At 39.2% G+C, this 15554-nt stretch overlaps 1 protein-coding gene across 23 annotated transcripts in view; it reads right to left on the bottom strand.

Moving 5' to 3' along the window:
* TJP1 (tight junction protein 1) overlaps nt 1–15554 on the bottom strand; it is a 236068-nt gene that overhangs the window by 99202 nt on the left and 121312 nt on the right. For 4 of the 23 annotated variants that reach the window (XM_070231056.1, XM_070231080.1, XM_070231117.1 and 1 more), the window contains exon 1: nt 9333–9864. The exons of 13 other annotated variants lie outside the window; for them this stretch is intronic. In XM_070231056.1, the coding sequence (XP_070087157.1) occupies nt 9333–9359 (27 nt within the window). In that variant the 5' untranslated portion in view covers nt 9360–9864. Of the gene's footprint in view, nt 1–8823; nt 9097–9332; nt 10283–15554 lie in introns of those variants that run through there. 6 more of the 23 variants (XM_023651568.2, XM_070231127.1, XM_070231137.1 and 3 more) reach the window with 4 other exon arrangements.

Below are 15554 nucleotides of genomic sequence, written 5' to 3'. Positions count from 1 at the left end.
AGAAAAGTGCTATTAAGTGGTAGACGCAAGATTCAGATTCCAGAGGCTAAATGCATACAGTAAAATGACAAAGACTCACGGTTATTCAGTGAGAAACTTTTCAGTCCTTATATTACTTGACCTCTCTCTGTGCAGGATCAGGCCTACGGACAGACAGGTCTCCCTCTTGAAACTCTCTTCCCTTGCTGGCCTTTCTCTGTGCTGCTACACTCAGACTACATTCAAATTAAGAACTTCTATTCATCAAAAGACCATTAAGAGAACCACCAGGTTGGAAAATATATCTATAATAAGTATAATCAACTGGCTTTTATCCAAAAAATACAAAGCAAATCAATAAGAAAAAGATAATCCCAAAGAAAAGTGGACAAAGACTTGAACAGGGCATAAACATGACAAGGTGTTCATCCTCATCTAATCAAAGAACTGTAAATTAAAACTACAATGAGACTGTACTAAAGACCAACCAGAAAGGCTAAAATTAAAGTGTCTGATAATACCAAGTACTGGTGAAAATGCAGAGCAGCAGAAACTCTCATGTACTGATGATGAAGGGTGTAAACTGGTACAACCTCTTTGGAAAAGACATCATCTACTAAGGCTGAAGACACACTAAACAATCCAGCAGCAACTCCATCCCTAAATACATATACTACAGAAATATGTGCACATGTTCACCAAGAGACACATACAAGTCTCTCATGGAAGTAATTTATTCTTAGTAGCCAAATAAGCAAAACGTCCATCAACAGTAGAATGAATAGACTGCAGCATATTCACACAATAGAATACTATACAGCAATGAAGATGAATGAATTCATATGCAACCATATATGAATCTTAAAAACATAAAGTCAGAATCCTGGTTGCCTTGGGGGAAGAAGGGTGTTATCAGGAAGATCATATATGAATCTTATGGTCAGGACAGTGGCTACCTTAGTAGGGTAATTTTATTAGCAAGATGCAAGGGAGGAATCTTCTGAGGAGCTAGCAATATTCTATGCCTTGACCTGGATGGTAATTACATGAGCATTCACTTTATAATAATTCATTAATGTACATTTGCTTTATGTACTTTCATATGGGTATTATATTTCGCAATAAAAAGGTATGAAAAATGAAATCAGCTGGCAACACTTGAGTCAAGGTAATTTACAGAAAAATCTGGATTTACAACCTGTTTTGAAAAACTGGAAGATCTGGCCCGCCTTCCTCCATGCCAATCAGCAATCAGCTAGAGCTGAGCAGTAGCTACTTCCTGTACACCAGCTTGTACTCTCTGACTGCCACAGTCCCCTCTCTTCCAGCTTTCATGATTCATGTCACTTGTCTGGTCAAAGACTCGCCTAACACCATTCCACACTTGTTTCCCTGACACTCCTTTAGAACATACGAACATATAAGCATGTGCACATATGAATTACAAAGTGGAGAAGCAGGTGTGCAATTAGCTAGAGTAAGTGAATTTAACCTTAGATTCCTCACCTACAAAACAGAGATAAGAGTAATACCTACCAGAGTTAAGACTAAATGAGATAATGTACATAAAACACTTAGCTTAGTACTTGTCAGAGAATCAGCATTCAATATTAAGGGGATATTATTTATTAACATACATTTCTCATATTTACAACTAGAATGTAAATCTACTTGTCATGGCCACTGGCTTCTGATTTTACAGGAAACACAGAATCAAAATATGGGTTTGTATATGTCTGTTTAATTAAATACTCCAACACTTATCACTTAAAAAAAAAACCAGGAAATAAATCTTTCAAAGTTCCTTTATATAACACTATTAAGAAAGATTTCCTACCATTATACTTTGAAAAGTAGACTTGTTTTTTGTCAAAAGCATTTATTTCTCCTGATTGTGGCTTTTCCTGGTCTGATTAGAGTCAAATAAACGGATACCTACAAAAATATACTGTGAGATGATGGATTTTAAGGCCTTAACATCCATAAATACAATGAAAACTAATCAACTACAGTTACCCACAACATTGTTCATCTCACAAACACAATGCTGAGCAAAAGAAGCCATATACAACAGAATCCACACTGGAAGAATCTGTGTAAAGTTCGCAGGCAAAACTACAGTGTTTACAGAATACATAATTAAGTGGTAAAATTATCAAGACAAGCTAGAAAACAAGCACCAGAGAAGGCAAGATAGTTGTAATCTTTGGGGAAAGGAGGTTATGATCCAGAAATGGTACGTTAGGGATTCTAGCACTTATCATCATGTACAGTAATTTATATGTTACTTTCTGCCCACCTCATTAAAATTCTCCAACAGTACAGAGACATGTTCACTGCTCTATCTCCAGCACCTACAACAGTGCATGGTACATACTAGGTTTGCAATGAATATCTGTTGAATGTAGAATACAGTTTCCAAAATCCAAATTGTTATGTATTTCACAGCTTGTTACACCTAAATATAACAGTAACAGCTACCATACTGTCCATTTCCATGTCAGTATATTCAAGGAGTTCTAAGTATATAAGTAAATTCTAATTAAATCATTTTCTCTTGTTGAGATACTTTTACAAAACACATGCATGAAACACTTACAAGTAAATTCTAATTAAATCATTTTCTCTTGTTGAGATACTTTTACAAAACACATGCATGAAACACTTACACAGACGTATCCAGATTCATTTAAAAAAAATTAACAAGGAAAAATACAAAAACTCATGTGTTACAGCAAGCCCAGGCTCTAGATATGATTCCATTATCTTCCTACCAAAAATAGCACACTAGAATGCTGTGTTATTATAAGATGACCATAAGTGTGCTCATATTTATTCTTTAACAGTAAACAAGACAAATTCTTTGGATCTTAAAAATGAATTACACATTTCCTAACTTATTATTACAGTATAAGCAGCTGGAAACTATAAGCTTCTAGAGGACAGGGATCCAAAACAAAATGTGCTCAATTAATGCTAGTTGAACTAACAAAAAGAATTAATCATTACTGATATCCTCCTGAGTTTTAGAATTATGTACTGAATTAAGAAAGCTAATCACTGGGGGCCGGCCTCATGGCCAAGTGGTTAAGTTCACCCACTCGGCTTCAGCCGCCCAGGGTTTCACCTGGCACGGACATGGCATCACTCATCAGGCCATACTGAGGCAGTGTCCCATATGGCACAACCAGAAGGACCTACAGCTAGAATATACAACTATGCACTGGGGGGCTTTGGGGAGAAGAAGAAGAAGAAAAAAATAGTAACAGTTCTTAGTTCAGGTGCCAATATTCAAAAAAAAAAAAAGCTAATCATAAATTAAGTTTAAATCAGTCATCAGAAACTACTGTACAAACCCCCAAGATTACTAGTGACAATTCCAAAAAAGCGAAATTCCTAAGATAACCAAGAAAAAAAACAACTGCCACTCCTTCGGAATGTACACTATTATCAGATATATATATATATTTTTCAGCAAATCAAAAGGTTTTTAAAAAATGAAGCCAGGCATATGCTAATCTTATGTTCCTAAATAGAACCCACATAAAACAATATTTGCTTCTGTTTTCACCCCTCTTCTGGGCAGGATAAAGTAGAACGATTGAGGTCATTCATCAGTCATCTCACTTCCCAGCATTGTGCTAGCATAAAAGTTAGGCTGTTCTAATACATAACAGAAATGTACCTACAACACAAACTAATAAAAACTCATCTTTTGATTTATCCCAAAATAAAGGACCATCTGAGATTCAGTATTTAACAGTACATATATAACAGTCAGGGCTTGGTTATTAAATCTCAAATGGTATGTTTTATAGTAGAAATTTTGGCAACACTGGTTTTCTCATGTTCTAAAGCAGTGCCCTGTGGTATAGCCAGTCATTCATGCATTTTCATGCATTTTTAGGACATAAAATGAAATTCCCCACCTATGTACTCACCACACACTTCTCATTATTAAGAATTTATCTGTTCAAGAAGGAATGGAAATAAAGCACCTGGCTAACCCATAAAGGAGCAACCTGAAGCCACTCTTCTCTACAATCAATAAATAAAGAAGCACTCTAGGTCAGACATAGCAAAAGGCCTATTTTTATTGCTGGTTTATACTGGAAATACTGTTCTGAAACACTTAAGCCAATTTTAGATTAAATTTAAAACTCGGTAAACCATCCTATTATCTATCTCTTCCTACAGGATTAAAAGTTGTTAAACTATAAAGGTTTTTCAAGATTGTCTTTCAAAATTCAGAGATGCAAAGCAAGTTCTAGTCAAATATTTCAGAAATACCATACTAGACACAAACAACTATCTTCTAATCTTATACAACATTTGATCAAAAATTTCACTAATAAAACATAACTTTGCTCCTTCCACTAACTTGTCTTCAGCCACTACAATGGCAGGTCAGTACTTGACAATGAGTGTGTGCATAATGTGCACACGCAAGGCTGGACTGAGCTGTGAATGAGCAGTCACAGATAGGTGGCACTACACATGAATTTACAGCTGGACTCACAGCCTTTCAGTAGATTGAATTTTATCATGACAGGGTTATGTCAAGAAACAGGATTATATTTCCAAATGTTTCACCAAAATTATTATTTTTAAAGACATTTTCCTTAGCAGCATGGTGAGGACTATACTGAGTTTATATCTGGTCTGTAAATAGAAAAAAGATTACAGAGCAAGTAAGAGAGGCAGTACATTGTTTCCAGGATTGAAAAAAAAAATGAGTGAAACTACTGTAATCTTTTGCCTTCAAACCAAACGGGAAACAGTACAATATATTAGCATTACAGCCCTCAAAGCCAGACTGGTTTCAACTTCATTATTCATTAGTGTGGATGGCTGACCTCCATCACTCAATGACAGTAACCAATGGGCAGCGTAAGTCCTTCTTAAGTACAAAATAAAAGTTAAGTTTTCAAGTTTCCCATTAAAACATCAGTATTTAAAAAGAGAAAAGAGTTTCCTAACAGTGTAGTACAATTTGCGCCATTACACAACCTGGAAGAAACGGCACTGTCTAATTTGAAGAGTAACTGTTTTATGGAGCTGTCCTAAAATGAACTTAAAAGAGAGATCAACGTAGTCAGGATTATCAGTCAAGTACATACATAACAATTTTAACTATGAGTGTCTAAAATGCCAAACACGCTAACATAAAAAATCAAACCCCTTTGATTTAAATACTATAAATATATTTTTAGTGAAAAATAAGTACTGTACAAACTTAGCAGGTCCAGAAAAACACTACTACAGTAGAGCTCATTAAAAGTTGGCAGACACAATCAAGTGAATTCTCATAAAGTGCACTGAGTTTTAGTCTACCTTTGAAGAAATATGAAGCAAATATGCAGTGATTGGTAAGCACTAAAATTGAAGCTACATAACAACAGGCGGCCAGCCCTGTGACCAAGTGGTTAAGGTTCTGCACCTCCCATTTGGTGACGTAGGTTTGGATCCCAGACCTATTCCACTCATTGGCCATGCTGTGGAGAGATCCCACATACAAAATAGAGGAAGATCAGCATAGATGTTAGCTCAGAGCTGATCTTCCTCAAGCAAAAAAAGAGGAAAATTGGCAAAGCATGTTAGCTCTGGACGAATCTTCCTCACAAAGAAAAAAAAACAACACTACATTATAACAGCATTCTGGACCAATTTCCACCTATAAAGACTAATTTTATACTTAGTTTTGTTCATTAATTTAGCTATTTTCTACAGTTTTTAACTTTCAAATGTTCAGCTATTAAGAAAATTCCATTGTGCCTTACTTGATATAATAAGTTGATTCCTGAGAAGTGGTGTAAATAATTATCATACTTAACCATACTATAATTTTAGAGATAATCACCTGAAAAAAAAATACTGTTCCTGAGATATAACGCAAACATATAAGGTTTCAACTTTTAAACAGCAAAATATAATAAGTAAATATAATAGTACAATTTTAAATTTTACTGCTTTCTCCAAAGTGAAAGAGCTTGAAAATCCAGAAGCCACTGCACTGCTTCCACCACTTTCTGTGATTCGACTAATGGAAATGTCCCTGGTAATTATTTATATCATTTTCTTACATAATTAAACAATTCCTTGATAAACAGAGAACCACCCTCAAATTCCTGTTTTCAACTTTTAAATAATTTTATATCAAGTACACTAGCAATTCTGTTTGCAAATTCAGACGTATATTACACATATAAAAACCTTTTTCCTTTATAATTTCTTAAATTATCATGCATAGAGAAGCCCTTTCCAACTCAGGAATTTTTTTTTAAGTATCCTACACTTTTTTCTAGTATTTTAGGATATATTTTATTTGCTCTTTTTCAAACATTTCATTTGGATTTTTTTCTTTTTGCCTATAGCCTGAAGCAGAAAACTAACATTAAAAAAAAAAAAAGGATAACCAACAGTCCCAGCACTATTTATTGAAGAACCCATCCTTTCTCCAATAATCTGCAATGTTATTTTTACCATATATTCCTAATTTTCCATAAAGTGGGTATAATAGTAGTGCTCACTCAAAGAGTCACTCTAAGAATTAAGTCAGTTAATTCATGTAAAGCACTTAGAATAATACCTGACACATATTAAATGCTGACAGTCATAATCAACAAAAGCTCATAAACACACAGATGCTTCTGAACTCTGTGGTTTCAACGTCTATTCCTGAACTAACAGACTGCTTTATATTACTTTGAATTTATAACACCTTAGGTTTTCTGATAGAGTCTTCTTTTTCTAAAAATTTGTGGCTATCATTCATTTATTTTATCATATAAACTTTCTCAACAATATGCTAAGTTTTCTTCAACACGACACTGGAATAATATTACATTTAAACATCAACTCGAAGAAATTTGGTATAGTCCACAATACTGCCTCTCTCCATCCAGAAAGTATACTTTCTCATTTCATTTATTCAGGTTTTATTTCCCTCTTTAAAATTCAGGTAACTTACCAACAACTGTTCTATTTTATTCCTAGGTGCAATCTTTTTGGAGAAAGATTTAGCAGTACATATCAGAATTTTAAATGCACATACCCTTCAACCCAGAAATTCCATTTTTAAGAATTGGACATACAGTAATACTCTGTAAGTGCACAGATATATAAAAATATAAGACTATTTATTATTAATAGCAAAATCCTGTCAACAAGTTACGTGTCTATCAATAAGGTAATGATCATCTGCAGCATATTCATGGCGCGGAGAACTGTTCAACCATTACAAGGAATATGGAATCAAAGGCAGTGGCTTAGAGAAGAGTTCTACAAACTATTATGCTAAAAACAAAACAGCAGGCTGCAAAACTACTGTGTTCCTTTTTTTTCATAACTGAGGGTGGGGGAAACAAAAGTACCACATGTAAAGTATTCAGTACAGAGCCTGGTTCTTAGTAAGCATTTTAATCACCTTAAAAAATTAAATGTGGGGCCAGCCAGGTGGCATAGTGGTTCAGTTAGAGTGCTCTGCTTCAGCAGCCCAGAGTTCACTGGTTCAGATCCCAGGCACAGACCTACGCACCGCTTATCAAGCCATGCTGTGGCAGGTGTCACACATATAAAGTAGAGGAAGATGGGAATGGATGCTGGCTTAGGGCCAATCTTCCTCAGCAAAAAAAGGAGGATTGGTGGTGGATGTTGCTCAGGGCTAATCTTCCTCAAAAAAAAAAAAATTAAGTATGACTTAGGTAAACAGTCGGTTGAATATTATTTCATGTCACCTTTTTTATGGCCTGCTGTGCTCTACATAACATTTCTCAGTGGCCCCATAATACGGCATTTCGGGGGGAAAAAAGCTTTCAGCTCACATTTTGCTTATAAATATTTAAGAATGCAAACCTCCCTACAACGTAATGTTGAACTAGTGACACTTTTCAGTATGCCATAAAATCTCAATGACATACTTCAGGAGGAAAAGTATTATCCTTCTAAGTCACCTTACTATGGTAATCTATTGAAAACTTATTCTCTCCATACTTCAAATAATCTACTAAAGGTGAGTTGTCTTGAATATCAAGTGCAGAGATCACACTTTAGGAACAAAGTGACATTTTGTGTAACATGGAAACAAAGCCTTTTCCTAGGAAAGATAGCCCCATAAGAGGTAAATAATGTGATCTTATTTTAAAACCAAAGCAAAATTTTGCCTTTTATTTTAAATCTTTAGATCAAGGCTTATCTTTAGACTGTTCTTCATCAGTGTCAGGTCAAAAGGGCACACACGAAAATTTTTTTAAAGAAAGAACACTGTATTCCTTAAAAAGAATCTATTCACTACTAAATGTAGCCGCTAACTTCTGCCAGCCAGAAAATAAGGTCCTGAGTTCAGAAACTTCAGAGCCATATTATACCTGCTCCCAGAAGCTATAAATAAACATTTCAAACAGAAAAATAAATACATAAAACCACTGCCTAAGTACTTCGATACCGTTTGAAGTAGGAAATTTATTTTTAAACGGGGAGATTTTTACTCCACATTTCTGTATTCCTGTAATTGTTTAGAAAAGCGGGTACTATTTACGATGAAAAAGGTTAAAATGTACAAAAGGAGCGGAGGATGTTGACTGATTTTCAGGAACTTCAGCTTTTAAATGTAATACACAAGCTGGCTTCAAAACACTATGAAAATAACGTAATACTTCAAAGCCCACGGAAAAACTGACAGGAAAAAGGGTTTTTTTTTTTTGCTGAAACTACAAGCCTTTGCTAATTTTTATTTTTTAAAGTTCATCTTATTGTCTGTTTAAAGGGGATTTCGTGTTACTTTTGAAAACTTAGTTCAAATTAAAGTATTAAAAAGTGTTAACGTGTTAGTTTTTTCAATGTTACCTTAAATAAATAATACTGCGTGTAAAAAAAAATCCGATCTACTCCACATAAGCTGAGTGTTTCGCTGTCTCAACATCTTATCGCTGGCACGCGCATACCACGAAGAGTGACATCAGATCGAAACTACACGGTTTCACCGGGGACCAGCCACTCCTCCTCGACAGCAGCCACCGGCTCAAACCCAGACTCCGGCTCGCCGCGGGCTCGCGCCCGGTGGCCGCACAACCCACTCCCCGCACCGAGTTTCCCGGCGCGGGACCTGTTGCGCGTCCCCGCCCACCGCGAGCCGGAGCCAGGCACCGACGCCGGCGGCGATGCACCTGCCCGGGACTCCGGCTCCGCGCGCCCGCCGCCCCCGCCCGCCGGCCCCCAGCCCCTGGCAGCCCGGCCCCCAGCCGCCGCCCGCGGAGCCCGAGCAGCCGGCCGCGGGAAGGGCGGGGCGAGGGCCCGACGCCGGCGGGCGGCCGCGCTCGCTTGGGATCGGCCCTGGCGGCCGCGGAGCCGCTCACCTTGGCGGCCGCGGCTCTGGCGGACATCTTGTCTCTCTCCAGCGCCGCGCGAGGCTCCTCGGACCCGAAACTCCGCGCCACCAGCCCGCTGGCTCCTCACGCCACAGCCCAGATAAACATCTCCCGGAGCGAGCAGGGCTGAGGGCGGGGGCGGCCGGAGAGGCCCGGCCCAGGGGGAGGGGACTCAACTCGGACAAAAGTCCGGGAAGCGCCCGCCCGCCTGCCCCGCCCGGGTCTTCTCCACGGGGCGCGCCTGGCCGGCGCCTCCCTCCGAGCGCGGCCACCCGCTTGGCCTCCTGAGACTCTAGCAGCCCGGCCACGTCGGCCCCGCTCGCTCGTCACTCGGCAGCACCAGGGCCCTCCGGCCTTCCCCGCAGCCCGCCAGGTGGCTCCTCGGAAGCCGGTTTCCCCACGTAACTTCCTTAGAAGGAGCCGCACGGAAGGGACGCCAACTCCGCAAGCTGAGCCGGCGCCGGCAACTGTGGGCGGCCACGCAAACCTGCCGGCCCGGCCGGGCCCACTGAGCATGCCCAGCAGGGCGGGGGCGGGGCCGAGGCGAGGGCGGGACCTAGGTGGGCGGGGCGAGCGGCCCAAGCCCCTCTTTCCTCCCGGCGTCCGACCCCAGTCGCGGAAGGAAAAGCCCAGTTTCCGAAGTAACTTGAAGACAGTTTCCGCTGGCGTGCGAATCTTCCTGTTTGTTTTTATAGAAAGGTCCGGCAGAAATTGTCCCCGAGGAGAGGGCTCCTGTGTACCAAACCTTTTTCGACTTCTGACGGAGACTTGTTCACTGGCCCCTCAACAAGCCACGCTGGATTAGCCCCACGAGGAGGGCGGCTAGAAAGGCTGGCACAGCAAATACCTGACGGTCGTTTCCTGAACTTGGTAAAATATCGATGGTCACAGCTGCACCGCATGCCTGGGCCTTGTGCCCCACTCAAGGCAGAATGCGTATTTCTGTAAAGCGCGTCCTGGCTTTTGTCTCTGGGGAGCTCCTAACAAAAACTGGTAACCAGGTCACGGGCATTCCCGGGCCAGAAGTGTGAGAAATACCCAGAAGACCTGTGGTATCTTGGCCCACCTGCATTAGGCCTCAAGATATATTCAAAGTCTCTTTCTCCCGCCCATCTAGATAGGGATCTCAGAGTATACTTTTTGGCATCAAAAATGCTGAAATTCTTAGTAGTGAGTCAAGGAGTCAGGCTGCCTTGTATTTCTAAACCCAGTTCCTCCAGCTCACGCTGGGCAGAACAGGATGCGAAGACATGCAGTCCACGGTCCAGTGGACTGGACAATCAGCCACGACACAAACTTCCCACAACGCTGAAGCCTTGCTAAACACCAAGGAGTATGTAAGAAACCATTTCCAGCCTCATTATTCCACACTTTGTAAAGCGTAAAGCTCTCTAACAAATTCTTAGTAACATTAAATAACATCCTTAAAGTACCTAGCACAGCGCCACAAAAGGGACATGAGAAATGGAAAAAAGCATAAGTTTTAAACGATGGTTTTCTCTTTAGAATTCAACTATACGAAAAGATCAAACTTAACCAAAAAATATCCATATATCATACATAAATATCAATTAAGATTTTAAAGTAAAGTGCCATGTATTTTGCAACTGGAAGCTCTCTAAACTTGAAAAGAGCACTCTGCAAATCAAACCCTTCTTTTGTTCCCGTCTACATAGAAATGGTTGAGGTCACTTTTATTTTAATATCACATTGTGTGTAATTTTTTTGTTTTTGGACAAAGTATTATTTATTCTTCTAAGAATTGTAACTAAAATTTCCTTATGAGCAAACAATATTTTTTTAAAATTGTGGAGACAGTATTTTTTATTTTAAAAGGTGGTTTTGGAAGACCTTTCACATTCTTCATTACTTCTACCAGTTAAAAAGCTGTGCAATCAGCATAACCTGCCTAGAACTAGGTATAGTGTCTCTTTTTGTGTGTGGGTAAGGCAGATTGGCCCTGAGCTAGTATCTGTTGCCAATCTTACTCTTTTTACTTGAGGAAGATTGTCGCTGAGCTAGTATCTGTGCCAATCTTCCTCTATTTTATATGTGGGATGCAGCCACAGCATGACTCCATGAGTGGTGTGTAGGTCCTCACTGGAACCCCACACACCCAGGCAGCATGCATGAAGTTAATCACTGCGCCACGGCTGCCCCGGTATAGTGTCTTTAGTAGCACCTAAATCTTGAGATATCTACAAATGCACTGAAACCTTTCCTTTTGTCTCATTTGTCACTTTTCATCAAGTCTCCCAAATATAGTTCAAATGATAAATTATGATTTGTCCAAAATCTATTACTGTTTTAGTTTATTTTACTTTCGCCATGGTTTAAAAACTAATGAAATCAAGCAAAACAATTTCACCTTGAGAATACTATATGCTTTGAAAATTACATTAATAAAAATATTTCAATGAATAGTAGTATTCTTTTAACATTTTTCAATGATATTTATAATAGCTAAACTGTATAATGTGTTTTACGTATCTTCTTTTTTCTAAAGAAACAGTTTTTGTCATTTGTAAAAATAAAGGTAAAACACTGTTGTCAAGAATTAAAAACACACCTCCATACCTACAGTTTATTTTTGGGGAGATGCTTTGATAAGAAGTGGAAAGCATAAAGCATAATCTCATATAGTTGTGCATTTAACAATGAAGAGTTTATCCACTGAACACCAAAAAAAAAGTTCAAATTATACCACAACTTTAATGCTTACATATATGAATGTGGTTATAGCTTCTCTAGATCGATTAGATGGGAAGAAATACAAGGAAATTTAAGATTCTCAGAGTTACAGTAAAGTTTAACCAAGAATCTTCTTTCAATTGCACAGATTATTTCTGATCATCCAATGCAAACTGAACAGGAAACTAACAAACCACAATACTTACAAAGACAACTTCCTGTGGGTTTTTTGGTGTCTGTGGCTTAGAATGAAAAAAACATTGTGTGCGCAAAATCTTTATAAATCTTAGAACCATTTATTAAAACAGCCTTGACTAAATGAACAACTATATCCACACCCATATTTTATATATGTATATTTATGTTTCCATTACAAAAAAATATCCTTAGAAAAGCAAATTTACGTTATTTTTGGTATGAGCTGTGACTCTACGCATAAAATGCAAAGAGGAAGTATCATGGCACAGTGGTAGAACATGAGATAATCTTGACAATGTCACAGAAGAGAATATATACACAAAATACTAGAATTAGGAGAACTTTATCAAAGCATTCTAAAAATAAAAATAAGTAATCTTTCAGAGCTTTCTTCTGCTGATAAAGTCATATAACAACTTTAAATAAGGAAGAGCCTTTTAAGTTTCACAAAGTTTCTAGATTTCACAGACTGACAAAATTTTTAAAAAACACTTCAGGGGTACAATACGGGATTAACCAACTTTTTATCTTATTTTATTTTGCAAAGTAAAGATGTTTAGAAACAAACATTATTAACTGTACACTTAAAGATGGTTAAAATGATAAATATTTTTGTACATTTTACCATATAAAAATACCAAAAGAATGATACTATCACCAATATTATTTCATTTTTTAAAAGGACATATAAACACTAAAAATAAGTCATTTTTTATTCAGTTTAGAATAAAGAACAATCCTTCCTGAGAAGAGTTCTCCCTAAGAGAAGACTGGGGCCACCCTTCCTCTGACTAAGACAAGGTGGAGCCTTCTCTTTTTAGGGTCCTGAATGTCACACAACCAGGTGGACTAGAAGCTCCGTGATTCCCCGGAACTCGTGACTCGAGCCAGACTGGCAGGTCAAGCCTTGGACTCATCTCTGAGCAGTTTGCCTCCCATTCTTCACAGCTCCTGTTTCCCATCTTCTACACTCTCCTAATGATCCCTCAAAGACCCCCTCCCCGGCCTAAGCAAACAATTCATAGAGAAAATAGGAATTAAGTAATAGGAACTCTCTGCCCTTCCTGTCAAACACTGACATACCTGCTCTGAGCATCTTCTTTTCCCCTCTTTCCCTCCCCTTAGGCTGTGAATCTCCTCTCGGGGGCTGGCCCTATCAGCTGTGTTCTGTCTCGCCATCATCTTCATCCTCTCTCAGGTAAAGGATTCTACCTCTCAGAATTCAAGATTCCTCTAGTATCTCCCATCTTAAAAACAGGGGGTAAGAAAAAAAAAACCCAACAGCCCCTGACTCTACCCAGGCTGCCTCTAAAGGTGTTCAACCAGAGCAGCTGTACAAAACCTGGTGCTCAGATGGGCCCTGCACTTGGGATTTAATGCTCTGCAGTGCTGTCTTGAATCTTAACAATTTTCACTTTGGATTTGTGCTTTGTAAGTGAAGGCTGATGAGTCAATGGAGACACTGGGAACCTGGGGCCTTATCTCACATGTGGTCCTGTCTCCTGTGGCCTCCCTGGAAGGGGTTCTTGGCTGCCTGTTCCTGACTCCTGAAGGCCCTGCCTGTGCCCTCCCTCCCTGCTCCACCTCCCTCTATCCCTGACAGGATTCTAGGTGAGGGGTGGAGTCAGGCCTGCACACCCATTGTATCTTGGGCTGGGCAGCCAGCTAGAGGCCACATCTTGGTGGGGGTGAACATCTTGCCCAGCCACCATTTGGGTACCAAGCCCTTCCAGCATGAATGTTGAAGGATCCTTGGTGGTCGCCATCTGCTGTGGGTTGGACAGGGTCTTGACTTCCCTAGACCCTGTCCCCAGCTAGGGTGTTTAGATCAGGCGACTTGTGAGAAGAGGCCTGGTAGGCCCAGCAGGCAAGTGGGACCTCTGAGGCCTTGTGAGGGTCTGTACTGGCTGTAACTGATGCCAGGCCCAGAGGTGCTCCCCACACTGGCTCCTGCCTGAGAATGGGGTCCTCTCTCCTCCCAACCTTTCTAAGTCTGGCTGTGCTTGTCTATTTAGGCCAGCTTGAGGGACAAACTCCAGGGACAAGCCACAAAATACGAATTGTACAATTTAAGTGATTCCTCATATGTGTTAAATGTTGTGATCCTTGAATTTAAAACTATAATTGCATGATATAAAGATAAGTGGTAACATTATATGTACCTTTATTGGCACTTTTTTCTGCTTTTTGAACAAAGGGTCCCACATTTTCATTTTGCATTGGACCCCACAAATTATATAGGCAGCTCTGAGTCCACCTCTCCCTCTAAGTAGTATTCTATCAGTTCATGACAAGCTTCCTAAGAGTTCTTTATCACCTCTAGGTCTCTCTGTGGTCAGTGCATGCCCAGGTCTTTTGACATTCTTTCTTTCTCCCCTTAGTTCCACAACTCATACAGGAATACATATTTTTTGTAAAAGACTGAAGCAGTAGATATTTTAGAAGTCCAACTGGACCATGTCCCTCCATTCCCATTCCTATTACCCAGGAATATTAGTATTTAAACTTAGCTAGAGGGGCTGGCCCCGTGGCTGAGTGGTTAGGTTCACGTGCTTCACTTCAGTGGCCCAGGGTTTCACCGGTTCGGATCCTGGGCGCGGACATGGCACCACTCGTCAAGCCATGCTCAGGCAGCATCCCACATGCCAAAACTAGAAGGACTCACAACTAAAAATATACAACTATGTACCAGGGGGCTTTGGGGAAAAAAAGGAAAAATAAAATCTTAAAAAAAAAAGACAAAAACTAAACTAGAGAGTGTATTTCCAGAATACTTTCTGTGTATTTATTTATACATACATACAACAAGAGAAAGAGAGAGAGAGAGAAAGAGAAAAAGAAATGTGTAGATATTTAGGAATATGGTTTTGTTTTTTCAAGCAAACGGTAGACTATATTTACTATTTTACAATTTTTTTCACTTAACATTTTTGTCTTAGAGGTTATGTCAAACAATGAAAATCTACCCCATCATTTTAAAATCACTGTCTAGTATTCCATAATATGGATGTACTACAGTTAACTAAGATGATTTTGATATTATAATGTTGCAATGAAAATCCTTATTTATGCCTTTTTGTGCACATGTGCAAAGATTTCCCTAGGAGAGTTAGCAACAGGGAATTTTTGGGGTTAAATATACATTTATTTTAAAATAAATTTTTTTAACTGATACTATCAACTTGCCCTCCAAGAATACTGGATCAACTTATCCTGTTTCCCCTACCCCTATGAACACTTGATAATATTAATCTTTTACATTTTTACCCATCTGGTAGATAAAAATGGTATATTTACTTGCCTGTTTGTTTCATTTACCCC

Source organism: Equus caballus, chromosome 1, assembly GCF_041296265.1.
Source record: "Equus caballus isolate H_3958 breed thoroughbred chromosome 1, TB-T2T, whole genome shotgun sequence".
NCBI classification, from domain to species: Eukaryota; Metazoa; Chordata; class Mammalia; order Perissodactyla; family Equidae; genus Equus; species Equus caballus.
This window is presented reverse-complemented; position numbering and strand designations above follow the sequence as displayed.